General features: G+C 37.1%; 5 protein-coding genes across 15 annotated transcripts in view; 2 read left to right on the forward strand and 3 right to left on the reverse strand.

The window, feature by feature from the left end:
• Positions 1-2,721: 2,721 nt before the first annotated feature.
• Positions 2,722-5,553, forward strand: LOC111443089 (floral homeotic protein PMADS 2-like). Of its 2 annotated transcripts, none has more exons than XM_023080721.1 (7): positions 2,722-2,955; positions 3,062-3,128; positions 3,868-3,929; positions 4,017-4,116; positions 4,213-4,242; positions 4,578-4,622; positions 5,260-5,553. In XM_023080721.1, exons 1-7 carry the CDS (start codon positions 2,768-2,770, stop codon positions 5,281-5,283), a joined length of 516 nt encoding a protein of 171 aa, XP_022936489.1. In that variant the 5' UTR covers positions 2,722-2,767; the 3' UTR covers positions 5,284-5,553. The 2 variants fall into 2 exon arrangements, with proteins under 2 accessions (XP_022936489.1, XP_022936488.1); XM_023080720.1 differs by having other exon boundaries at positions 5,265-5,553.
• Positions 5,554-6,128: 575 nt separating this feature from the next.
• LOC111443087 (glutathione S-transferase TCHQD-like) lies at positions 6,129-9,244 on the reverse strand. 8 transcript variants are annotated; one of them, XM_023080715.1, is made up of 4 exons: positions 9,098-9,244; positions 8,874-8,912; positions 7,107-7,408; positions 6,129-6,924 (listed from the first exon to the last, which is right to left on the reverse strand). In XM_023080715.1, the coding sequence occupies exons 3-4, from the start codon at positions 7,313-7,315 to the stop codon at positions 6,330-6,332; spliced, it is 804 nt and encodes a 267-aa protein (XP_022936483.1). In that variant the 5' UTR covers positions 7,316-7,408; positions 8,874-8,912; positions 9,098-9,244; the 3' UTR covers positions 6,129-6,329. The 8 variants fall into 8 exon arrangements, with proteins under 8 accessions (XP_022936483.1, XP_022936485.1, XP_022936484.1 ...); XM_023080717.1 differs by having other exon boundaries at positions 7,107-7,406; positions 8,871-8,912; XM_023080716.1 differs by having other exon boundaries at positions 7,107-7,432; positions 8,871-8,912.
• Positions 9,245-10,727: 1,483 nt separating this feature from the next.
• On the reverse strand, positions 10,728-15,118 carry LOC111443085 (WAT1-related protein At4g19185). Of its 2 annotated transcripts, none has more exons than XM_023080707.1 (7): positions 14,675-15,118; positions 13,597-13,659; positions 13,334-13,450; positions 12,928-13,213; positions 12,159-12,314; positions 11,270-11,421; positions 10,728-11,145 (listed from the first exon to the last, which is right to left on the reverse strand). In XM_023080707.1, exons 1-7 carry the CDS (start codon positions 14,902-14,904, stop codon positions 10,938-10,940), a joined length of 1,212 nt encoding a protein of 403 aa, XP_022936475.1. In that variant the 5' UTR covers positions 14,905-15,118; the 3' UTR covers positions 10,728-10,937. The 2 variants fall into 2 exon arrangements, with proteins under 2 accessions (XP_022936475.1, XP_022936476.1); XM_023080708.1 differs by having other exon boundaries at positions 14,670-14,787.
• A 584-nt stretch (positions 15,119-15,702) lies between these two features.
• Positions 15,703-19,560, reverse strand: LOC111443086 (F-box protein SKIP31-like). The gene is made up of 9 exons (XM_023080711.1): positions 19,282-19,560; positions 18,893-19,096; positions 18,735-18,808; positions 18,538-18,613; positions 17,707-17,817; positions 17,301-17,475; positions 17,081-17,199; positions 16,193-16,259; positions 15,703-16,061 (listed from the first exon to the last, which is right to left on the reverse strand). Exons 1-9 carry the CDS (start codon positions 19,357-19,359, stop codon positions 15,991-15,993), a joined length of 975 nt encoding a protein of 324 aa, XP_022936479.1. The 5' UTR covers positions 19,360-19,560; the 3' UTR covers positions 15,703-15,990.
• A 380-nt stretch (positions 19,561-19,940) lies between these two features.
• The window catches only part of LOC111443543 (arabinosyltransferase XEG113-like), an 8,947-nt gene continuing 4,714 nt past the window's right edge, over positions 19,941-24,173 (forward strand). For both annotated transcript variants that reach the window (XM_023081396.1, XM_023081397.1), the window contains exons 1-7: positions 19,941-20,381; positions 21,829-22,092; positions 22,182-22,387; positions 23,193-23,298; positions 23,368-23,624; positions 23,719-23,854; positions 23,941-24,035. In XM_023081396.1, the coding sequence (XP_022937164.1) occupies positions 20,195-20,381; positions 21,829-22,092; positions 22,182-22,387; positions 23,193-23,298; positions 23,368-23,624; positions 23,719-23,854; positions 23,941-24,035 (1,251 nt within the window). In that variant the 5' untranslated portion in view covers positions 19,941-20,194. The remainder of the gene's footprint in view (positions 20,382-21,828; positions 22,093-22,181; positions 22,388-23,192; positions 23,299-23,367; positions 23,625-23,718; positions 23,855-23,940; positions 24,036-24,173) is intronic.

Below are 24,173 nucleotides of genomic sequence, written 5' to 3' on the forward strand. Positions count from 1 at the left end.
TTCACTAGGGCAAATTTTAGCGAACAGTGCTGCTAACGATTAAAACAGTAAATTACACGTTTAATCCATAAATTTTTAGATTTAAGTTAAATGAATAATTTAATTTAAAAAGGTATCTAATGAGATTTCAGGTTTAATAGATACGAGTTTATAAATTTTTTATTTTATATTTAATTAGTTATCAAAATTATAATTTATGTCTAATAAATTATTGATCTATTTAATTTTTTTTAATTTATTAACTTATCGAAAATTTAAAATCATATTATACACCAAATTTAATTTTATATTTAATAGATTTTATTTTTTAATATGTCGAGGACCCAAATGCAAAATATGAATTTTATAGGTCAAACATATAATTTAACCAAAATCACGGGTTTATTGGAAAAATCTTTTGAGACAACCCAAAATTTCGAATTAATTAGGTTGGTGACCGGAGCCACGAGAATAGAGTTGTCCTCTAAAAAAAGTATTTAATTTATTTTTTTACCGATCAACAATACATGTTACATTAATATTAAAATTTCATAAAATTCAAATATTAAACATTTACACGACACATTACTAACATCAATTACAAAGGTTAAATATTCTAAATCTTTTAAAAAATAAGTCTAGTTGACTTGGGGTTTAACCCTATTTACGAGTTGGTTAGGTTGACCCGACCAAAAAAATGTCAACCCAAGAACCGAACCAAATTTTATATTTTTATAAAAATCCAACCCAACCCAATCTTTATGGTTTGGGTTCGAATAGTTCGAGTTGATCTGATTATCGAGCCATATAAATTCGAGCACTAACATAATGGATAAGATACTAATCGCCACTCTAAAAGTCAGTCTCGAGAGTATAATCTACTCGGCTTTTCGAAAGCACGAGAAAAACAATAAATTCTCCATTATATTCCATCTCCAAAATCTGAATTCAAGAATATAAGCATAACCCTAATTTAAAAAAGGTAATGAAATTACCAAAATGTACAAATTGCAGCCTCATTTCACCAAAATGCCAGGGGAAAAGGGTATCTAAAGCAAACCCTAATTTTAATTTTTAAATTTTTTTAATTAAAAACAATAGATAAATAAACCCATGAAATTGAGAAAATTAAACCCATTTTGAATGTTGATTAGATTGATTGTGATTTGTTGGTTAAAAGAATGGGTTAGGGTTAGGGTTAGGGTTAGGGTTAGGGTTAGGGTTTGAAGGGCTTTCAAGAACCCAATTCATTATTTCTTTCTCTTTTTTATGTTACAAAGTGACTTAGAAAATGGTTTGTCCCCTTTGCCATTTTGGCTCATGTTCTTTCCCTATCTCTTTCTTCACCCAAAAACCCTTTTGATTCTTTGATTTGATGGTTAAGATTTGTTCTCATCACTTATCCTATGCTCCAAGCTTGACACCTGTCCTTTTAGGGCATCCCCTTTAAACCCTTTTGCTTTCTTTCCAAATACTTCCCTAATTCTAACCCTAGGTTAGGTGTATGTTCACACGGTCGACGACGTCACGAGCATAGCTTAATTAGTTAAAGTATTATAACCCTTGTTAGAACAAAAAGTTTGTTAGTTCGAGCATCTATAGCTTAATGGATGAGATACTCGTTTGCTGCCTTTCCCTATGATCGAGGATTGGTTGATCTCTAATCTCGTGTTTTATTGCATCAAAAAAATATGTGGCCAAAACATGTAAGGATTGGTGTAGTTACTTATAGGGATATATTGTAACAGCCAAAGCCCACTGTTAGTAGATATTGTCTGCTTTGACTTGTTACCTATTGTCGTCAGCCTTACAGTTTTAAAACGTGTCTATTAGGGAGAAGTTTCCACACCCTTATAAGGATTCTTTGTTTCCCTCCCCAATCGATGTGGGATCTTACAATCCCTCCCCCTTAGAGGCCTAACATCCTCGCTGACACATGGCTTAGTGTCTAGCTCTGATACCATTTGTAACAACCCAAACCCACTGTTAACAAATATTGTCCGCTTTGACCCATTACGTATCACCGTCATTTTAAAACATGTCTACTAGGGAGAAGTTTCCAAACCCTTATAAGAATTCTTCGTTCCCCTCTCCAACCGTTGTGAGATCTTACAATCCATCTCTTGGGGACCCAACGTCCTCACTGGCACACCGCTTAGTGTCTAGCTCTGATACCCTTTATAACAGCTCAAGCCCACCACTAACATATATTATCCACTTTAGTCCATTACGTATCACCATCAGCCTCACAGTTTTTAAACGCGTTTATTAGGAGGAGGTTTCCACACCCTTACAAGAAAAACTTCGTTCCCTTCTCAAACCAACGTGAGATCTCATACATATCAATCCTCTCGAGTCTCGTCCAGATCAATCCAATCTCCGTGAATGAAAATAAAGACATCTAACACAATAAAACAAGCAACCCATATAATCAAAACTTGAATGAATAGATTTGAAAGAAAGGATTAGGCAAGTTCTTGATGAAAAGTAACAAAAGTGAAAGAAATAGATGAAACCCAATGGTCAATAACATGCAACAAGAGGAATTAAATGAAGATTAAAGCCAACAAACATGACCCAAAAATCAATAATCCCTTACAATTTTGGCAGTTGGCTTGGGGTTGTCACAAACCCATAAACAAGCACTCATGTTCTGTATGATTTAGAAAGTTCTTAAGCTTCCAAACCCAATATAGAATACCCCTTTTATTAAACCCTCTTTCAATGCCTACCTTTTCCCACTCCCATTCCCACTTCCTTAGCTCAAGAACACAAGAACAGAGAACAAATGGGAAGAGGAAAGATTGAAATCAAAAGGATTGAGAACTCAAGCAACAGGCAAGTGACCTATTCAAAGAGAAGAAATGGTATCATCAAGAAGGCCAAAGAGATCACTGTTCTTTGTGATGCTCAAGTATCTCTTGTGGTGTTTGCTAGCTCTGGCAAAATGCATGAGTATTGTAGCCCTTCTACACCGTAAGTGATATCAAAAACATACTCAAATCATTGAATTTTTGTTCATATTTCTTGATTTTACATCAAATAATCTTATGTTTTTGTGTGTTTTTTTTTTGTTGACAAGGTTGATTGATATCTTGGATAAGTATCATAAGCAATCGGGGAAGAGGCTGTGGGATGCTAAGCATGAGGTTTTTTTTTTTCTCTCTCTCTTCTTTCTCTCTCCTCATGAACTTGAAGATCTAAGCTTTTTGATAGGGAAATCAAACCCTAGACGAAAATTTGGAACATGGGTTTTGTTTATATTCATAAATCATTGGTGGGTTTCATTTTATTTTGCCAAAATCATGTTAGAAAATCTTGGATTTGAAATCTATGAACTGATCTACAAATGGGTTCTTTTCTTTCTTCATGATTTATGTGAATATATTGCATAGAAAAGGAAAGTTGAAACTAAGAGAAGTATTTTTCAGCTCAAAAGACAAAAAAAAAAAAAAAACATCGTTTCTTAGAGATCTACTGTCTCAAAACCCGAACAAACCCAGAAGCTTAAGCTGATAGATCGAGATATCTTGAGTCTTCTTCTGTTCGATCTAGTATTATAATTTGCGTTTGTTGAATAAAAGTCTCACACTCGATAATTTAAGGAATGATCATAGGTTTATAATAAAAAAAATACTATCTCTATTCGTGCCCAAAACAGAGTAACATGAGAGCTTATGCTCAAAGTGGACAATATCATATCATGGTGGAGAGTCGTGTTCAACATGATATCAGAGTCATGCTCTAAACTTAGCCATGTCAATAGAATGCTCAAATGTCGAACAAAGTATTGTGAGCCTCGAGTGACTTTGTTCGGGTATTGTATTAAATCATCGTAAATGTAAATAAAAATGTTTAATTCTTTTTTATGTTTGAAAAAAATTACAGAATTTAAGCAATGAAATGGATAGAGTTAAGAAAGAAAATGACAACATGCAGATTGAGCTCAGGTATATATAATTTTATTTATTTATTTATTTAATTATTAGAATTATAATTTTAATAAATAATAATATATAATGTATGAAAAAAAATAGGCGTTTGAGAGGAGAAGATATAACATCTTTGAACTACAAGGAGCTAATGGCTCTTGAAGAAGCCCTTGAAAATGGCCTTACTGGTGTTCGTGAGAAGCAGGTTTTTCTATTTTTTATTTTTTATTTTTTTATTTTTTTATTTTTTTTAATTTGATTATTAATTTAATTTTTTTTTTCCTGTTTGGTAATTATACAGTCGGAGCTCATGAAGATGATGAGGACAAATGTACGTATATATATATATATTCTTTTATTTTTCTTTTATTTTGATATTCTTTTATGATTTTTAAAATATTAAGGTTTTATTTGTTACTTAAATTTGCTTTAGAGATTTTATAATTATATAAATAAAAACACAAATTATCATTTTTGCTTATAAAATACATATTAAAATAAAAAAAATATTTAATTTAAAAAACTAGGTTTCATATAAAGAAATATTTGAATTATTTCTTACAAAATTATTATTAAAAATTAAATTAAATTAAATTAAATGTATTTAGATATTAATATTTTGTGATGTATAAATAATATTAATATTCTTGTTTGAATGTTTTATAGGAAAGAATGATGGAAGAAGAAAACAAGCGCCTCAATTATGAGCTGGTAAATTTATTTATTTAATTTCTAATATTCCCATTTGATTAAATTAAATTATATTTTATTTTTTAAAGCTATTTAATATTTCAAAATTATATTTTAAAAATTATAAATTATAAAGATTTTCAAATTTTTTATTTAAATTCTTTAAAATTTAATTTTTTTTTAACTAATTAGGTATAAAAATTTAAAAACATTTAATAATATTATGATTTTAAGTACGGTAGGGTTTATACTTTAAATTTTAGTTCATTTTAGTCGTTATACTTACAAAACATCTCTCGTTTTTGTGCTTTTAAAAAATGACCATTTTAACCCTTTATTATTTTTAATTCCTTTCCAAAAGTTTTCATACGAAATTTCAGCCATAAAAGGGTTTTAGTTATAAAATTTAGGTTAAAAATTTGCAAACACGGGTTAAAAAGGATAGTGACGGAAATTCTAAAGACCCACGTTCGAGATTCAGATAAGGATTTGGAATCAGGGTAAAGTAAGTAACGTAACCCTGTTGAGAGAGATGCAAGAGAATGTCGGGACCATCAGGTGCCGAATCTTTTTGAATTTAGAATACGGGTCGTTACATTAAATAAACGGATTTATTTCTAATTTTTTGAATAATTGTTTGATTGGATGGTGTTAAAAGTGCAGTACCAAAAGGAGATGGTAGCAATGGGAGATAGTGTGAGAGAAATGGATAATGGATATAATCAAAGGATGAGAGATTTCAATTCTCAAATGCCCTTTGCGTTCAGAGTGCAGCCCATTCAGCCAAACCTACAAGAAAGGAACAATTAATCATGTTTTATATCATATATATATCATATAAATATCATATGTTATTATATATTATATGCTTTTGGAGTCTAAACTCTTTATGAAGTCTTGGATTTTAATTATATGTAAAACTTTGGGTTAAATTTTATGTTATGATCTGAACAAGCATATGATTATTATTATTATTATATATTATGCTCAACATTCTTAGTGTATTTTGTTTGAAAAAATAATTAAATCGAAATTCACAATTATTCAGAATGATTTATGTAGGGAAGATAACAAAAATCTATAAAACTACAAGAATTTTGACTTCGGGTGGCACGAGAAATTGACGGGGAGACGTTTTTAAATTGTCGAAAAACGTTTGGCTGACACTGTTTTTGCGTGGGGCACGAGCGTTGACCTAGAGTGTGGGAGAAACTCTCTCAACCCGAATGAAAGAAAATGATTTTTTTTTTTTTGAAAAAAATTGTAATATTGAAAGTATCGAGAGAAGTTTTAAATTTTCAGATAAATTTTTCCGATAGTTTTGTGGGGTTAACATGAATGTTGACCTAGAGCCGTTGAGAAAACTCTCTCAACCCGAACGATAGAGAAGTTATAAATTTGTCGATAAAAGTCCTACCAACACAGTTTCTGAAAGTCAACCTTATGCTGTTGGGAGAAACTCACCATACCCGAACGATCGAAAAGGGCAAAAAGGTAATTTTCATTAATGTAATATCATTCCACTTGTTTTATACCATTTTATTAAGAAATCCAAATCAAAATTCAAAATGAAACAAACACACAACACACTTAATGAAACATAACAAACAGGGAGGTAAAAGAAAAAAAAAGGCAATAAATACATGCACTTTTACCATTTTACCCCTATAATCCCTCCCTCAAATGTACAAAATATAAACATTTTCGTGACTTTTTAGTCTTTTCTCATCAATATCTCCTCAGCAAGGTTCTGATATGAACAAAACACCAAGTTTTCAGAAGTGTTTTATGCTTTCTCCATCCATTGAAGTACTTCCCAATCACCTTCTTGTAGCTTGGTCTCTGCTGCACCAACATCCAATACTCTGCAATGTTCGGTCTGCTACCGATGTACTCGTCGGCCAGCTTCAACAGAACGAGCCGAGCCAGCACAGGTATGAACACGGCGTCGGCCATGGTAAACTCTTCCCCTACCAAGTAAGACGTTTGGCCTAGTTTCGACTCGATTTCATCAAGAAGTGCAACTAGATGTTCCGTGCTTTGTTTGATAACGGTTTTGTTTTTCAATTTGTCTTCGGTCTCGTATGCTTCTCGGAGCTTATGATGGTAAGCAGCAGCCATTTCGGGAGTTTCGGCCATCCGAGCGATCACTACCCGCCTTCTAAATTTGGTAACAGCGAGACGGTACTTCTCAGGAATGTGGGCAAGAGTGAAAAATTTTGGATTCCATTCTTGTATCTTATGCATCCATTCAACAACTTCTCGACTACTCGGCATTACGTCATCGATCCCCGAGGAGACAATGGCAATTCTTTCTATATATCTGAACAGAGTTCGATATCAGTACATTAGAGCTATACAACCGAGTTTTCGACTTCATAAAGGACAAATAAATTTAGCTTTAAGAAACAAAACTACTCCCAAGAGTGTCGATACAATCGAATGAAGCATATGAAAATTGTACGATAAAAAGGTAAGAACAAAGGATTAAGAAGCAAGACGTACTGAATTATCTCGATGGTGTCGAAAATGACATGGGAACCGTTTTGAAAGACGGGAAGTTTTGCATTTGAGTTCATCTTGAAGAACGAGGCGTCCATGTTCTTCGCCGTGATAGGATTGACATGAAACGACGTGTAATCGATGCCTTGCTCTTCCAAGGCGAGTCTCACCTTCTGGCTGTTCAAAGAGAACGGATGATGATATAGCTGCATTGCTTAGTTACTAACATCAGCTTTAGTTGTGAAATATCGAGTGTACTTCGGTATTGCCTCTCGGTTTATCGCTTATGAAATCACGTCGGATCTGCAGGAAACGATTAAGCTATAAGCCTGCAATGATCGTAACAGAAAACAATCGGTATCAACCACGATTACTCGTGTTTTATCCAAAAGACAACTCGATTTCCCGAAAGAAGACAAACGATGAATATCAGACGAGGAGTTCATGGAGTCATAGATCAATGAAGCTTCAATCCATATACAAAAAGGAAATTGATTGTAACGGCCGAAGCCCACCGTTAACAGATATTGTCCGTTTTGGCCCTTCATGCATCGTCGTCAGCCTCACAGTTTTAAAACGTGTCTACTAGGGAGAGTTTCCACCCTCTTATAAGGAATGTTTCTTTGAGATCCCACGTCGGTTGGAGAGGGAAACGAAACATTTCTTATAAGAGTGTGGAAATCTCTCCCTAGTAGACACGTTTTAAAATTGTGAGGCTGACGGCGATACTTAATGGACAAAAGCAGATAATATCTGTTAGTGGTGGACTTGGACTGTTATAGTTTTATTCCCCTCTCCAACCGATGTGAAATCTCATAATCCACCCCCTTTGGGAGCCCAGCGTCCTCACTAGCATACAACTCGGTGTCTAGCTCTAATACTATTTGTAACAGCCCAAGCCCACCGCTAGTAGACTTATCCGTTTTTGCCCATTACGCATCGTTGTCAGCCTCATGGTTTTAAAACACGTCTACTAGGGAAAGATTTTCACACCCTTATAAAAAATGTTTCATTCTCCTCCCCAACCGACGTGTCACTCCTTCACGACTCACTTCTCTCACTTTGACTGAACATACTGCCCAAAAAATGACCGATCAAAGGAATCGGGTCACATTTTTCATTCACATGAGTGAAAATCCGCCACTCGTTTGGCGATGCCGGATTTTTTCACTAAGGCCAGCCTAAGCTTAAAGTAAAGGAATGACCCTATTCCAGTATTGGAGGAAGCATGGATAGAAAGCCGAGTATGTCATGGGTTGTAGGGAAGAGGTAAGACGTGTACATGAAAGCAAGCGACAGTAGAGCCCCTACGGGTGTCCACGGATAAACCACTCCAAAGTGAAAATGTCTCAAAACGAGGAGGAGTATTGGAAATGAACAGAGAAGTGGTATTGGATTACTCCAGTGCGGCACAAAGCTGCTGACACTGAGTCGGCTCCTATGCCGCTAGCTACTTGGTCCCCCAACACGGTGGAGGTTCTGTAGCGCGTCATAAGCACCAAGCTAAGCTTCCATTACATAGCATTTCAAGCCATCACAGAATTGCACACAATTTTCAACAACAAAAGCTCCAAAACGCATGCCAAAACGAAAAATTACAGAAGAACACCACAAACAAATTTCAGAACACACTCCAAAATCAACCAAATCAAGACCCAGATAAGAACATCTCCATAATCAGATTCCAACACCTATTCAACAACAATCATAAAAACACTATGAATCTATCATAAACAACGAACCAGAACGAGAACAATTAGCACATACCCACAAGCCAGAGACCCAGAAACCATCCAGTTCTTCACAATCCTGAAGAACAAGAAGAACAAGAAGAACAAAAGGCAATAAAGACACGCAGGCCTTTATAGATTCGTGGGCTGAAAAGAAAACCCCATGAACACTTTAATCAAGGTTACAATACAGAAAGAGCTCAAAACCCCATTAAAGGGTGAATCCAAAAGGGAAAAAAGAGAGGGAAAGAGAGAGATAGTTACCATTGAAGGGGTCGCAAATTGGCAAATGGGTTACTGCTCAGCGGATGGATAAAGCACAGAAAAGGGTCGAAAGGCATCGATGATGTCTTTTGGAACCGCCGCTCTCGAGTGGATGCTCATTGTTCATATCATTATTCTAATAAGCTGGAAGCTCGGTGACAGCCAGGTAATGATATACTTATTGATTGTTGTAAAATAATTCCAAGAACATAATTAATTGAAAAGGAATTTGAATATTCATATATTTTAATATCCGATCTTTCGTATTTGTTCTAGAGACAAGGATTTAATAATTTCAAAAATATTTTAAATAAAAACAAAGAAATTATGAATTTAAATAAGTTTGTAATATAATATTTTGAATTTCCATTAGAAAAACAACCACACTTTAATTTTATACTTAAAAATAATAAATGTTCTAAAATAGTATTAATCATTTAATTATAAGATATAACTATTCAAAGGTGTTTGTTTAACCACCATCTTAAGATATGCGCTAGAAGCACGAGCCTGGAGAATAAAATAGTATTAGAGGCGTTCATTTATTCAAAGTAGTTTTTTTTATTATAATTTCCTCAAACCATTATAATTAAAATTATTTATTTAGAATTTTTTTTTTTAAAAAAGAATTATGATTATGGTTGACAATAAATGTAAAAAAAAAAAAAAAATCTCGAACCGAATCTCAATCCCTACAAAATTAATTAAAAGTTTTCATAGGAATAAGGATTGAAATAAATGATAGAGATAGAGATAGGAAGCCTTCCTCTTCCACAACCCCGTGGACATCTTCTCTAGACGAGATCTATATCTTTCACAACCTCGTGGAGAGGAAAACCCAAACCCTACAAAAATTAATTAAAATTTTCATAGGAATAAATATTGAAATAAATGATAGAGATAGAGATCGGAAGCCTTCCCCATCCACAACCCTGTGGACATCTCTAGACGAGATATATACCTTTCACAACCTCGTGGACATCTCTAGATAAGACCTATATCTTTCATCTCTTCTTCTCCCGTGTACATCTCTAGACGAGACCTATACCTTTCTCAGCCTCGAAGACATTTCTAGACAAGACCGATACCTTTCATCTCTTCTCCCGTGGACATCTCTAGACGAGACATACTTTTCACAACCCCATGGACATCTCTAGACAAGACTTACATTGTAACGGTCTAACCCCACCGCTAGCAGATAGTGTCCTCTTTGGACTTTCCTTTCTGGCTTTCCCTCAAGGTTTTTAAAACACGTATGCTTGGGAGAGGGTTCCACACTCTTATAAAGGGTGTTTCGTTCTCTCCTCAACCGATGTAGAATCTCACATAAACCTTTCATCTCTTCTTCTCTAATGAACATCTCTAGACGAGACCTATACCTTTCACATCCCCGTAGATATCTCTAGACAAGACTTATAACTTTTGGTCTAAACTACTCCAGAGTAATCTTCCTTTCCCTGTTCTAACTTTCAACCTTTATTTATAATACAAATTGGAGGGGGTAGATCATAGCAACAAAACCAATCTAACCACTCACAATATCTTATAGCGTATTAAATTAGACAAAAATCCCATCACAAGATGGCCAATGCAGTCTTTCAACTATAGGAAAAAGCTTGAAAAAGGAACGTAGGGCAGCTAATGGATCCATTTGGAGCTCTGAGATAGATAGCTTATTCAGCAAAAATATACAAGCAATACATGGAGCAGGCAGAATAATGAATCATGTAATCCCATAGAAAACATTACAATATGATGAAGGTTTTCAATCAAAATCACCCTTTTGAAAAAGGTTGAACTGTGAGAACTTTCAATCAAAAATCCCATCAGAGAGTTTGGTCTAATCTACAGATTTGGGTGAAGATGTAGAGCCTGAGAAAATCTGTCCTATCTGATATGCAATCTTGTTAGTCAATGCATCTTTATGAATAAGTGGTTCAGAGGACCTGGTTGAATGCGGAAGCAAAATTGGAGTTGTTTGTCGTTCCCTATGTGACGCCCAAGTAACCAAATAAAGACCAGCAATTATAAGAGAGCCCCCCAAAACACTGTCAACAAGCAGAAAATAATACCAGTTGCCTTTTAGTTGAGGTAAAAGGAGCTAGCATGGAGCATATTGATATCAATCTTGTTAAGAACAAGGCATAAAATGTAACTAAGATTGAGGAATACCTTCCGAGATAAATAGGGCTTCCTATGAAAACTCTTGATAGCAGCGCAGATGCTGCAGGTTGAAGTGGGTTGTAAAGAGCGACCAATGCAGGCCCCAATATCTTATTGCACCATGTCAAGAGTCCATAATTGATGGCAGATGCAAAAATTCCCTATAAATGAACATTGATTTTCGTAACGCTTTCTCTATATTAACTTGATAAACTTTCTAAGCCAAGAAAAACTTCAAATACTTCAAATAGTTTATGGAGATGGATCATAGGAATATAATGTGTTCTCTTGAAGTGTGAAGGTGGGAAGTTGTAATAGTGAACGCCCACTGCTAGCAGATATTATCCTCTTTGGGGTTTCCCTTCCGGGCTTCTACTGAAGGTTTTAAAACGTGTCTACTAGGAAAAGGTTTCCACACCCTTATAAAGAGTGTTTTGTTCCCCTCTCCAACCAATGTGGGATCTCAAAATCCACCCCCTTTGGAGCACACCGCAGAGTGTCTACCGCCTTTGGAGCACACTGCAGAGTGTCTACCCCCTTTGGGGTTCAGCCTCCTCACTAGCACATCGTCCGGTAGCCTGGCTCTGATACCATTTGTAATAGCTCAAGCTTACTGCTAGAAGATATTGTCCTCTTTGGACTTTTCCTTTTAGACTTTCCCTCAAGGTTTTGAAACGTGTCTACTAGGGAAAGGGTTCCACACTTTTATAAAGAGTGTTTTGTTCCCTTCTCCAACCAATGTGGGATTTCACAGGCGTACGGATGTCATCGTTCAAAAGTGAACCGATGGGGGTGAGAAGAGGCTTTCAAAATTTTCAAAGGAATTCAATCCCGTAAACTATACATAATCAACAATGTTCCAAAGGAGGGGTGCAGTATAAAGTGTGATCAAACTTACAGCATAAAGGACAGCGAAAAACTCTGATTGCGTCAAATTCCAGTCTGTGGATTCATTGGTCATGAAGAAAGATGTGATCACCATCAATGTAGCACCAAATAAATAAGAATATGCCGTGACCGATAAGTTGGCAGGATACTTCTTTAACACCCGTGCCTAAAATGCACAAGAGATCTCTTAAACGTTGCTGACTATAAAATGAAGAAAATTATATAGCAGTATCATACAACGCTTGAAACATTTCAGAATACGACACTATGCATCTTCCCCGCCCACCTACGATGAGACAATAGGATACCATAGATCTCTGAAACCATCAAGGAAGCAACCTCTACATCAATATATATATATATATATATTCAGTTAATAGCTTCAGAATTGATATCTAAGATAGTACTGAATTTCAATTGCTATTTTCCGGCATGAAACTACTTTTTCCTCGCCATATATCATTTTAATCCCTTGTCTTTTATTGTTTTCGTGTACTGCTTCTATATACCTTCGCTCAAGATTTGTTGCACACTGCACATTCATCATTTATTGATTCTTCTGTTACAGTTCAGCAAAATCTACCCGGAATCCATCTCTCCTTCCACTCCTAGATTCTACTTCCAAAAACCCATTTTTAATGAGCTTCCAACTATCCAAATCAAACACTTTTTGCAAGAATCAAACAAAAGAAACCTGGATATTTTCATCAAATGCTGTTTCAAATTACGAAAAATGCTGTAGTAACTATCAGAAAAGGTGTAATATCAGTGTGAAGTACCTGGATAGCCAAGAAACAAGCCATGCACATACAGTTCCCTATCAAGCATAATACCCCAATATGAAAATGATCCAATCCATACTCCAGAAGGCTAGACAATAGCCATCCGGCAGGCTCTGGTTGACCCCTTGCACTTATTTCGTTATGCGACGCGAAATCAGATTCAGGGTTCCCAAACAAAGCTGGACCACGGAATAAAACCATAAATATGGCACCAGAGACACAAACGAGTGTACCGCCAACCTTTGCCTGTCCTTCCACTTTAAGTAAGTTCACAGACTCTGTGCTGCATAAATAAGTCATGATACAATATAGAACAAGGAACTTATATACATCTCACTTCTTAAAACACAAACTAAAACTATCAGTCAAATGATAAAATTGAACGATAATAGATCAAACTAACCCCATCATAACAGCCAAAAGGAATGTAAAAACTGGAATGGAAGGCTGTATGGCAGCAGCATAAGTTGGATTAGTGTAGCCAAGTCCAACAAGAAAGAGAAGCTGGTTACCAAAAATCCTAACCACAGGAAGATAGGTGTTAGAAATAGAATGTTTCTCCAGATCCATAGAAACTTCTTTTTCTTTTACCAGTAGCAATTAGTACTTCATCGATGATAATGAACAGAACAAAGTCAGAATACGATAAACGGTATATGGCCTCACCCAGTTAAACCAAGAATGAAAAACGATATGAAGAGTTCTCGAGTCATGGGCAAACGAACTCGCCTGTAGACAGAAGGAAAACAAAATTAAACTTAGGATGTTAAAAGGTCCATACGCTCACGATACTAGAAGGCAAACATTAATGGCATATATGAGTGATCGTAAGCTATGCGAATACAAATGGTTAGGATTTTTATAAAACAAATGTGAGATGAAGATTTGAACTATGAATAGCTGTCCTAATTGCTAAGTCATAATTAGTTAAAATTGTTAAATACATGCTTTTAAGAAGCGATCCATGATTGCCAAATATCCATATATCAAACATTGCAATCTTGCATATTAATCTATAAGATCCCACATCGGTCGAAGACGGGAACAAAACATTCGTTACACTAACGAATGTGAAAACCTTTCCCTCTAGACGTGTTTTAAAATCGTGAGGCTGACGGTTATACGTAACGGGCCAAAGCAGACAATATCTACTAGCGGTGGACTTGAACTGTTTACATAATCCATGATCTACAATCATTTGTTATCCACTAATGCTTGAATCATAAAGATCCGAATCTATGGCAATTCTACAAGTTCTAAAGATTTGAATTGACCGCTCTGTGTATGTCAGACAGAAGATAAAGAACCTGATTCTTATACTTTACAGGAAAAGAAGATGCTAACTCAAGATTCAACATGAAATTGAAGAACAAAACCAACCGTGGCCAGGAGCAATTAAAAAGAAGTCCTAAATACAACCAGAAGCAGTAAAGTATTCCAGGAATTGGCCTATTCAATAGCAATCTCAGGGCGCCAAAAGGATCGAAAGTAAGAATGATCGACATAATCAAACTTGCACGATGCCTAAATTTCATCTTCCATCAAATGTCAGAAGAAGCAGAGGAAATCAATGATAACATTCAACAAGCACACAAACAGGCATGGCCCTGAGAATCAAAGGACGCCATAAAAACGCTATGGGATCAGAACGATGATCAGAAAAACCAAAAACAACCAATTTCAACAAAGAACAAAAACAAGAAACATAAACAAGAGAAGAAATAGAGAGAAATGTTAACAATACTTCTCCCGAACATAAGCAACAGGGGCAAGAATCGTGAGAGCCAACAAGTCGCGGAACAAACAAAAGACGAGTTGATTCATCCCAACATTAAGGGCGACTTTGGTGATAACATGATAACCTCCATTGATTAATTGCACCAAAGCCATAGCCGCGTGCGCCTTCGACACATCCCCACTGCCGAACATCAATCCGCCGCAGGTACCACTACCTCCACCGAGCGCTGCCGCCATACCTCTCGCCGCCGGCCGTCGATAGGCTCAAATCCTTGCCAAATCCGTATAGAGACAGATGGGATCGAGCTGTGAAACAGAAAAAAAAAAAAAAAAAAAGAAAGGGGGCTGGAGGAAGAGGACGGTGGCGTTCAGTTGTTGACTGTCATTGTTTGGTCGATGGTGTTTGGCTGTGCATCAAATCTGAAGAACATCATCTCTTGGAGTTGAAGGCAAATTAATCTCCTTGATTTAATTAATTTTGTTAATTATTAATTTTATGTATAAATTATTTATTTATTTATTGGAATTTAGAAGTTCCTCTTTCTTGGCAATGGAGGATGGCATTTTTTGTGTTTATGTTACCAAAACTAGAAAGTTACTTTCCATTTTAAAAAGAAATATTTAATTAAATAATGTATTTTTTTTTATGTTTTTTTAGGAATTTGGAATTATAAGTTAATATTCCAACTTAAATATGATTTAATTAATTAAATTTTAGATTTAGAAAAATTAATATTTGTATAAAATGATTTATTTTTTTTATTTTCAAGTTAATTTTACTTCCGTCCATTACTTTATTATTATACCTGGAAAGGTGAATTAAGGGCAACCTTACCAATTTTTCGAAACCCGAGGAAGATCTCTCGAGTTGATTTTGATATGAGATTAGGAAGAAAATAAAGAAGAGGAATTAGATCCCGATGAGTAACAACCTCTAAATAATCACTCTTCTTTTAGTTAACGCCCGACACAAACAAAAAGGAAAACCAAGAAAATAGACGTAACGATGAAAATTACTTAGGTTAGGCGTTCGAGTTCGAAACTATAATTTATGTCTTTGTTCCCTCGACATAGCCATTTTATCTATTTTCATCACTAACATGACTTTCTCAAATGATTAAGAGAGAGAAAGAGAGCTTTGGAATGGAAGAAAGCTGACAAAAAGATATATATATATACATAAAAGATATATATTACCAATCAACAAACTTCTACACATGATGAAATTCACGAATATAATCCACGGCAGTCTTGTCTCAAAAATCGGATGCCACAGGAGTGTTCGATCGAGCATAGGCCTGCCCGAATTGTTCGAGTTTTGAATCAGCAGAACCTCAAAGTAGCTTCTAGCTCGGCCTCGTCGGCACAATTGTACCCCAGCAAGTAAGCTCGAGCTGTCGTATATTAAGATAAGTTAAAAACGTGCGTTCTTCGACAACATGAACATAGTTCAATTGTTCTACTGAAAAAAGAAAAAACATGTGTTTACTAAAATATAAACAACGGATAGATCGTGATTTTATACCAAAACGACCCGAACCCATGAATGGTTCCCTCTCAGCCTCGTCGGTTACACCAGCTTGTTGCAGTTCCTACAAGTTCGACATATATTAAATGAGGTGAACAAAAATCTATCATGACATAAAAATGCAGGAAGGGGTCGGATAAGAACCTTTATACAATATACAATATATTTTATTCATGCTCGTCTCAAGTTTGAAGTACCATTTGTAGAAATAAGAGCTCCATTTATTACATAATTTGTGAAATCCCACGTCGGTTGGAGAGTGGAACAAAACTTCTTTATAAGGGTGTAAAAACCTCTTCCTAGTTGACGCGTTATAAAACCGTGAAGCTAACGGCTACACATAACAGACCAAAATGGACAAATATCTACTAGCGGTGAGCTTGGACAATTATAAATGGTATCAGAGCCAGACATCGATCGATGTGCCAGCGAGGACGCTCGGCCCAAAGGGGTGGATTGTAATATCCCACATCAGTTGGAGAGGGAACAAAACTTCTTTATAAGAGTGTGGAAACCTCTCCATAGTTAACGCGTTTTAAAACTGTGAAGCTGACGACGACACATAACGGGCCAAAGCGGACAATATCTACTAGCGATGAGTTTGAGTGGTTATAAATGGTATCAAACCCAGTCACCATATGGTATGGGGCATTGGTCGGAGTAGGGCTAGATCCTCTCAATAGTAGACGCGTTTTAAAACCGTGAGGTTGACGACGATATGTAACAGGCAAAAACAGTATTAGTATTAAAAGAGCCCATTTATAGTCTCGCTCTATTTTCAGTAGAGAGCCGGGAGCCCTCGGATATGAAGTTAAGAGTGTTAGATAGCAGAAGGAAGAGCAGACAAGTCAAGGTTGGTAACAAATGAAGGAAGGTTGTACTCACAGTATCCGGTTCCATAGAGTCTGGAAAAAGTAACGTATCAAAGCAGTGTCCAGATATTCTGCAAACAAGTTGTTCATCGTTCGGATCCATAACGACTTCTCGGCAAGTGTCATCACATACTAGGGGAAAAAAACGTGCGACTCATCAATTACACAGGTACTAAAGTCACAGGGCAATCTACAACAAAAAAATGGATATAAAAGATAGAAGAATATCTTACCATGAACAAGTCCAGTCTTTTCACATACAAATGCATCACCAACTTGGTAATATGTACATGTTTCTCCAGAACAAGTATGATCTATGACTATCTTGTCAGTCAACCCCCTGCTGCTTTTCCATGTAGATACTTGATCGGCCACAGTCCTATCGAGAATTATTTGGTCGTCCTGCACCTGCGAATGCTCAATAGTTTTTTCCGTTAGTTACCAGAAACATAGAATTAGTAGAGACTCAGGAGGGAGATAGCCTAGGACAAAACCAGAAAACAAAACTATATGTTGGGTTCCAAGAAAACCTTGCATGAACAAATCATTCAACCCTATCTCTAAACACGAGAATATAGAAACCGAAACTATATGGGCGATTCTTTTGCAGCGTTAAAAGCTTGTGAGAAAATCAGACACCTGAGAAGGAAGAGGAGCTTGACTTCTTTTTGCTGCTTGCATTTGGATGTAGTACTCTTTAAACTCGGAAGAACAATCTCGAACCAGTTGAGTCATATCCTCTTCATCACGCTGAGGTGATAGCAAAAATGGGTGATGAGTGTTCATCACTAAGATGGGTATAGAACCAACTAACAAAACAGTCAGAGCCCTAAACAAAAAATGAATATACAACCGCAGGCAGGAACCAATAGAATGATGTATAAAGCTCTTAAATCTTACCAGATTTTGTTGTGTGTTAGATTTCATATAATTTTGAGTAAATCATTCATTTAAACTTATCATATCATAATTTTCTTTCAACAGATACAAAATTTCTCCGCCTCCGCCGATTCCCTATAGTCGGGCTTCTTGATCTAAGAACTACAATGCCCATTCCACCTAAAATTCTAGGAATTTGTTGATATTAGAATAGAGTCTACTGATCCGTTTTAAATTTAAAATCATTTCATATGATCCTTTCCTATTTCTTCTATGTCGTAGGGTTAAAACCCAAAAACCCTTGTTGTTTTCCCTATGTTTCCTTATGTTTTCAATAGAACCTTCTCGTAAAAGTATTTTAACAATGTCTTCGGTGGTGCTAATTTTATTTTCTTTCAATGGAGCTAGTTTAGAAGCCTATATTAGTGAAGTAGTGAAGTTCTTATTTTGTTTTCCTAACAAAAAGAATGTAATTGCTCTCATTTCTTCAAATCTTTTCCGTTTCAAACAGGATAATGAATTTAGAACCATTTCTTCTATTTCAAATAACAGGATTTAGGATCATTTCTTAACAAAGGGTGAAAGAAGAACCTGAATATATAGTTTTTTCCAAGGACATTGGCGCAATTTCTTGGTCTTGGGAACCAGACCCCAACGCAGACAATATCTGTACACGAATTGCAGGCTTAAGTGTTCGTAGAAAATGGGAAACCAATTAACTTTTCGCCATAGAGTAGTGTACAGATCAAACACAGAAAGATAGAGAAATATCAAAAGCAATTACTTACAATCTTCGCCATAATGATTCATCAGACGCCACAGAATTTAAAAATCGACAAACCAGTGAACAAGAAATCAGATCCTGCATCAAAACAAACAGTTAAGTGAGAACAAAAATGGGGAGGATCATACGAAGTAGGAAGAATACAACTCCTCTTCACAATACCTCTGATGAGAGAAACTTGAGGATATGGCGGAAGAGCTCCGAAGGAATTTGACTGAAAATTCCGGTATCAATTCTCCCGGGAACGACGCCACTGAATTGAGAGGACGAAGTAGTAACGGAAGCTACCTCTCTTTGTTCGTTAGGGTTAATCTGTTCGATTCGAGCTCTCTTAGGTTGTGGTTCCTCCTGTGCGTTCCCCTCTTCCTACAAATATCCGCACTCAAATTCATCACCATCCGACGTAGTTCACCCAAAATCGGCATGAACATGATAAGATTTGAAGAAACAAACGAACATGTTTGAACGATACGCCTTAATTCTCCTAAATACCAACCGCTCCAACTCCACAAAGAATATCGGAGAAATAGAGAGAGGAAAGAGGTAGAAACCTTATCAGAGACCTCCGAGAGAACCTCTGTTTCAAGAAACTGTGCCAACAACTCGTCTTCTTCATCTGAAATGGCCATTTCACATTAAGCGATGGGAAATTCAAACTCCTGCAACGATCGGACTGTGAATAGACCGATGAATAACCTCTGTCGGCCGGTGACCGGAGCTGGCAGCCGGCAGTCCCGGCCTTTAGAATGACGTCCGACCCCCAATAACTCGCCCGAAATCACAGGAACCATGCTAGGTGAGGACTCACCACAACTGCACAACACAAGCATCCTGCGGCCAGACTCTTTTAATTGGGCCCATGGCCCAGACATTAGTTGGGCCGAATAGCCTTTAACTTAATGAGCTCAGCCCGCTTTATATATATATATATAAGTAAAAATATATTTTTTATAATTAATAATAAATTTGAGTTGATTCGATTCTTGTAAAATCACGACCAAATTTTATTTTTAAAAGTAGTTGCAACATAATATTAAAAAAACATAGAATTATATAAAATAATATATATATATAAGAGTAAAAATATATTTTTTATAATTAATAATAAATATGAGTTGATTCGATTCTATTTAATTTATAAATTTTTTATTTATTTTAATGAAATTAATTCAAATAAGTCCTTTATCTAAATCGGTTATTGAGTTAAGTCGAGAGTGTTCGGTCAAAGGTGGCAGCTCGTTAGTAAAATTCATCGATTTTCCGACGAACTGCTCGCTTTCTTTCTCTCGCCGGGATCGGAAAGGCGTGGATCAGCTGTCCCCGTCGTGGGCTTATTCAACGGCAACCTGTAAGGGATAAACAGAGGGAGTTGACTTTTTCTATATTTAGGCGAAATGGGTTGACCAATTTGTTGTCGGGGATTGAAGAGTTACAGAAATCGAAGATTTGAAAGCTCTGGAAAAAATGGTGTGGGGAAATGGGTGCCAAGATGGAGTCAACACAAGGCCTCTGTTCTTGGTGTTCTATGCGACCGTCGCTGCCGGAATCGTGTTCTCGTCGCTGTATGTTTTTTCGGCTGTTTACTCGTCTTCCAATTTTGTGTCTGGTTTCAGCTCCTCCTGGTTTTCGTCTAATTCTGGTGAATTTAACAGTACGTGTTCTTATTCTGTTCTTGTTACTCTTGATTTAGTGATGATTTTGTTCAGTTTTTGTTTGTGATCTGTTCGTTTGACCCTTGAATGCTTCATTTGTTCCTCATTGAATTATGGCATTGGCTGGTTGGTTGCATCTCATAGTGTATGAGCTGAAGTTTGGTTTTAGATTGGCCTTAGTGTAACAGCTCAAGCTCACCGCTAGCAGATATTGTCCTCTTTGAGTTTTCCTTTTTGGGATTTTGCTCAAGGTTTTTAAAATGCGTCGGTTAGGGAGAGGTTTCCACACCCTTGTAAAGAATGCTTCGTTCTCTTCCCCAACCGATGTGGGATCTCACAATCCACCCCCTTCGGGGTCTACTTGTTTTCTCTTCTCCAATCGATGTGAGACCCCCCCAATCTACCCCTTTGGAGCCCTACGTCTTTGTTGGCACACCGTCTCGTGTTCACCCCCCTTTGGAGCTTAGCCTCCTCACTGGCACATCGCCCGGTGTCTGGCTCTGATACCATTTGTAACGGTCCAAGCCCACCACTAGCAGATATTGTCCTTTCTGGTTTTCCCTTCTGGTCTTCTCCTTAAGGCTTTTAAAATATGTCTGTTAGGGAGAGGTTTCCACACCCTTATAAAAAATGCTTCGTTCTTTTCCCCAACCGATGGGGATCTCACAATCCACCCTCTTTCAAGGTCTAGCGTCCTCGCTCACATTCGTTCCCTTCTCTAATCAATGTGCGAAGCCCAGCGTCCTTGCTAACACACCGCCCAGCGTTTCGTGTCCCGCCTCGTGTCTGGCTCTAATACCATTTGTAACGGTCCAAGCCCACCGCTAGTAGATATTGTCCTCTTCAGGCCTTCCCTTTCAAACTTCCCCTCAAAGTTTTAAAAACGCGTCTGTTAGGGAAAGGTTTCCACACCCTTATAAAAAGGGATTCGTTCTCTTCCCCAACCGACGTGGGATCTCACAATCCACCCCCTTCGGGGTTCACTCGTTCCCTTCTCCAATCGATGTGGGACCCCTTCAATCCACCCCTTTCGTGGCTCAGCATCCTTACTGATACACTGCCTCGTGTCCACCTCCCTTCGGTGCTCAGCCTCCTCGCTAGCACATCACCCAGTGTCTGGCTTTGATACCATTTGTAACGGTCCAAGCCCACCACTAGCAACTATTGTCCTCTTTCGGTCTTCCCTTTCAGTCTTCTCCCCAAGGTTTTTAAAACGTGTCTGTTAGGAAGAGGTTTCCACACCCTTATAAAGAATGCTTCGGTCTCCTCCCCAACAAACGCGGGATCTCACACCAAACCTAGCTGTTGGCTATTCATAACAAAGCAGCAAACATGTTATAGGGTCTTAATGCAAGTTTATTTCTTGGCTGTTCATATCCTGTTCTTAATGTTCATCATAAACTAGCATTGTCTGCGTTAATTTGTGACTTATCCCTCTCTTTCTAGATTCCAATTCAACTCTCATCAAGGATCAAACACCAAATATATCACAACCAGATGTTCACAACAAAGGGGAAAGACCAATTTGGGAAGCTCCAAACACCAAAAACATGCCATCTCCCGAGACCTTTCGGCTAACCAAGGAGCTCGTTCAACGACACGTAAAAGATAACGTAATAATAGTTACATTCGGTAACTATGCATTTTTAGACTTCATTCTCAATTGGGTTAAGCATTTGACAGATCTTGATCTTTCTAATCTTCTTGTTGGTAAGCTACTGAATGTTTGTTGATATCATTTTTAGTCACTACCTGCTATACAACTACTTAGTTTTCCTTCATTTGGGTGATCATTTCAGGTGCAATGGACACCAAATTGTTGGAAGCTTTGTATTGGAAAGGTATTCCTGTTTTTGACATGGGAAGTCATATGAGCACGGTGGATGTTGGCTGGGGATCGTCGACGTTTCATAAGATGGGAAGAGAAAAAGTGATACTCATCGACTCGATTCTCCCTTATGGGTTTGAGTTGTTGATGTGTGATACCGACATGGTGTGGTTAAAGGTATGTTCGTTAAAACTTTTTGGATTTGTTTATGTAACAGCTCAAGCCTACTGCTAGTAGATATTGTCCTCTTTGGGCTTTCCCTTTCGGGATTTTGCTCAAGGTTTTTAAAATGCGTCTACTAAGGAGAGGTTTTCACACCCTTATAAAGAATGCTTCGTTCTCTTCTCCAACTGATGTGGGATCTCACAATCCATCCTCCTTCGGAGTCCACTCGTTCCCTTCTTCGATCGATGTGGGACCCCACACCCAATCCAACCCCCCTTCGGAGCCCAGCGTCCTTGTTGGCACACCGCCTCGTGTCCACCCCCCTTCAAGGCTCAGCCTCCTCGTTGGCACATTGCCCGGTGTCTAACCTTGATATCATTTGTAACGGCTCAAGTCTACCGCTAGCCGATATTGTCATCTTTGGAGTTTCCCTCAAGGTTTTTAAAACGCGTCTGCGAGGAAGAGGTTTCCACACCCTTATAAAGAATGTCTCGTTTCCCTCTCCAACCGATGTCAGATCTCTTATTAAAGGATGTTCTATTAGTATCATATTCTTTGGTATCGAACCATCTTATGTTGTTTTATTATTATTCAAATGCGGGTTCGGAGATCTTAGGGAAGGAGGGACATTTTCTTTAGACGTTCAAGAGTTCACTGAGCTATAAACGTTTTAAGCCCCATGACAGTCACAAGAAAAATTATCGAGAATCCTGTATTCTTCGGTTTATTCATCAAAATCTATCATTCGTTCGTTTCAGAATCCTTTTAATGCTACTAGTTGAAACATAGTAACCACATAAGTTGTTTTATGTGACAGAATCCGCTCCCATATCTCGCTCGTTACCCCGAAGCAGATGTCTTATCTTCAAGTGATCAGGTCATACCAACCGTGGTCGATGACAAGTTGGATATTTGGAACGAAGGTAAAGTATTAAATATTCTCAACTCTTCCATGAATATCAAGATTAAAGGTGTTAATGCTTTCGAAACAGTTTCGGGTGCCTTAAATATTGGAATTTTCCACTGGCGGCCTACACGAGCATCAAAAAAACTGGCTAAGGAGTGGAAGGAAATGCTCCTAGCTGATGACAAGATTTGGGACCAAAATGGTTTCAACGAACTCGTTCATAAGAAATATGGACCATCGGTCGATGAAGACGGTGGACTCGTATACGCTTATGATGGTAATCTCAAGCTAGGAATTTTACCTGCAAGTATTTTCTGTAGTGGACACACCTTCTTTGTCCAGGTACTATTTTGTGTAGCGTGCTTAGATCTCGACGTCGTATTAATCATAATACGAGCCATGTAAACGTATCCCATTGATCGAACTACAATGGCAGGCAATGTATCAACAATTTAGATTGGAGCCGTATGCTGTTCATACTACATTCCAGTATGCGGGTACCGAAGGAAAGCGCCATAGACTGCGTGAGGCCATGGTTTTCGATGATCCTCCGGAGTACTTCGATGCACCAGGTAAATTTTGTATGAGATTGAAGAATTCAAGTCATGCTTTTGTGATTGTTCGTGTTTAATGCTTCGTTTTTTCGGGAATTCTGCAGGAGGTTACCTATCGTTTAAGCCATCGATTCCGAAGTCGCTATTACTTGAAGGAGAGCATGACCTTGATACACATTTTAGGCTTATGAACTACCAGGTTGTGTGTTCTAACAATAAAAACTAAGCTTTTTTCTCATATGATATCATAAAATGTTCCAGTTCTGAGTTTTTAGTTTTTTTTTTTTTTTTTTTTTTTTTTTTTTTTTTTTTTTTTTTTTTTTTTTTTTTTTTTTTT

The sequence above is a fragment of the Cucurbita moschata genome, unplaced genomic scaffold, assembly GCF_002738365.1.
Source record: "Cucurbita moschata cultivar Rifu unplaced genomic scaffold, Cmos_1.0 Cmo_Scf00005, whole genome shotgun sequence".
Classification (NCBI taxonomy): Eukaryota; Viridiplantae; Streptophyta; class Magnoliopsida; order Cucurbitales; family Cucurbitaceae; genus Cucurbita; species Cucurbita moschata.

What these genes read in the sequence shown, in the direction of transcription:
- LOC111443085 (XM_023080707.1), bottom strand. Translation starts at nt 14,904, where the DNA reads ATGGCGGCAGCGCTCGGTGGAGGTAGTGGTACCTGCGGCGGATTGATG. An exon ending in TTCATTCTTGGTTTAACTGG is followed by an intron (nt 13,451 to 13,596) that starts GTGAGGCCATAT and finishes TCCTGTGGTTAG; the next exon opens with GATTTTTGGTAACCAGCTTC. An exon ending in TTTTCGCTGTCCTTTATGCT is followed by an intron (nt 11,422 to 12,158) that starts GTAAGTTTGATC and finishes GTTCATTTATAG; the next exon opens with GGAATTTTTGCATCTGCCAT.
- LOC111443086 (XM_023080711.1), bottom strand. Translation starts at nt 19,359, where the DNA reads ATGGCCATTTCAGATGAAGAAGACGAGTTGTTGGCACAGTTTCTTGAA. An exon ending in GAATCATTATGGCGAAGATT is followed by an intron (nt 18,614 to 18,734) that starts GTAAGTAATTGC and finishes ATTCGTGTACAG; the next exon opens with ATATTGTCTGCGTTGGGGTC. An exon ending in AAGCTCCTCTTCCTTCTCAG is followed by an intron (nt 17,476 to 17,706) that starts GTGTCTGATTTT and finishes GAGCATTCGCAG; the next exon opens with GTGCAGGACGACCAAATAAT.
- LOC111443087 (XM_023080719.1), bottom strand. Translation starts at nt 7,315, where the DNA reads ATGCAGCTATATCATCATCCGTTCTCTTTGAACAGCCAGAAGGTGAGA. An exon ending in GACACCATCGAGATAATTCA is followed by an intron (nt 6,925 to 7,106) that starts GTACGTCTTGCT and finishes AACTCTGTTCAG; the next exon opens with ATATATAGAAAGAATTGCCA.
- LOC111443089 (XM_023080720.1), top strand. Translation starts at nt 2,768, where the DNA reads ATGGGAAGAGGAAAGATTGAAATCAAAAGGATTGAGAACTCAAGCAAC. An exon ending in CTGGTGTTCGTGAGAAGCAG is followed by an intron (nt 4,117 to 4,212) that starts GTTTTTCTATTT and finishes GTAATTATACAG; the next exon opens with TCGGAGCTCATGAAGATGAT. An exon ending in TGAAGATGATGAGGACAAAT is followed by an intron (nt 4,243 to 4,577) that starts GTACGTATATAT and finishes AATGTTTTATAG; the next exon opens with GAAAGAATGATGGAAGAAGA.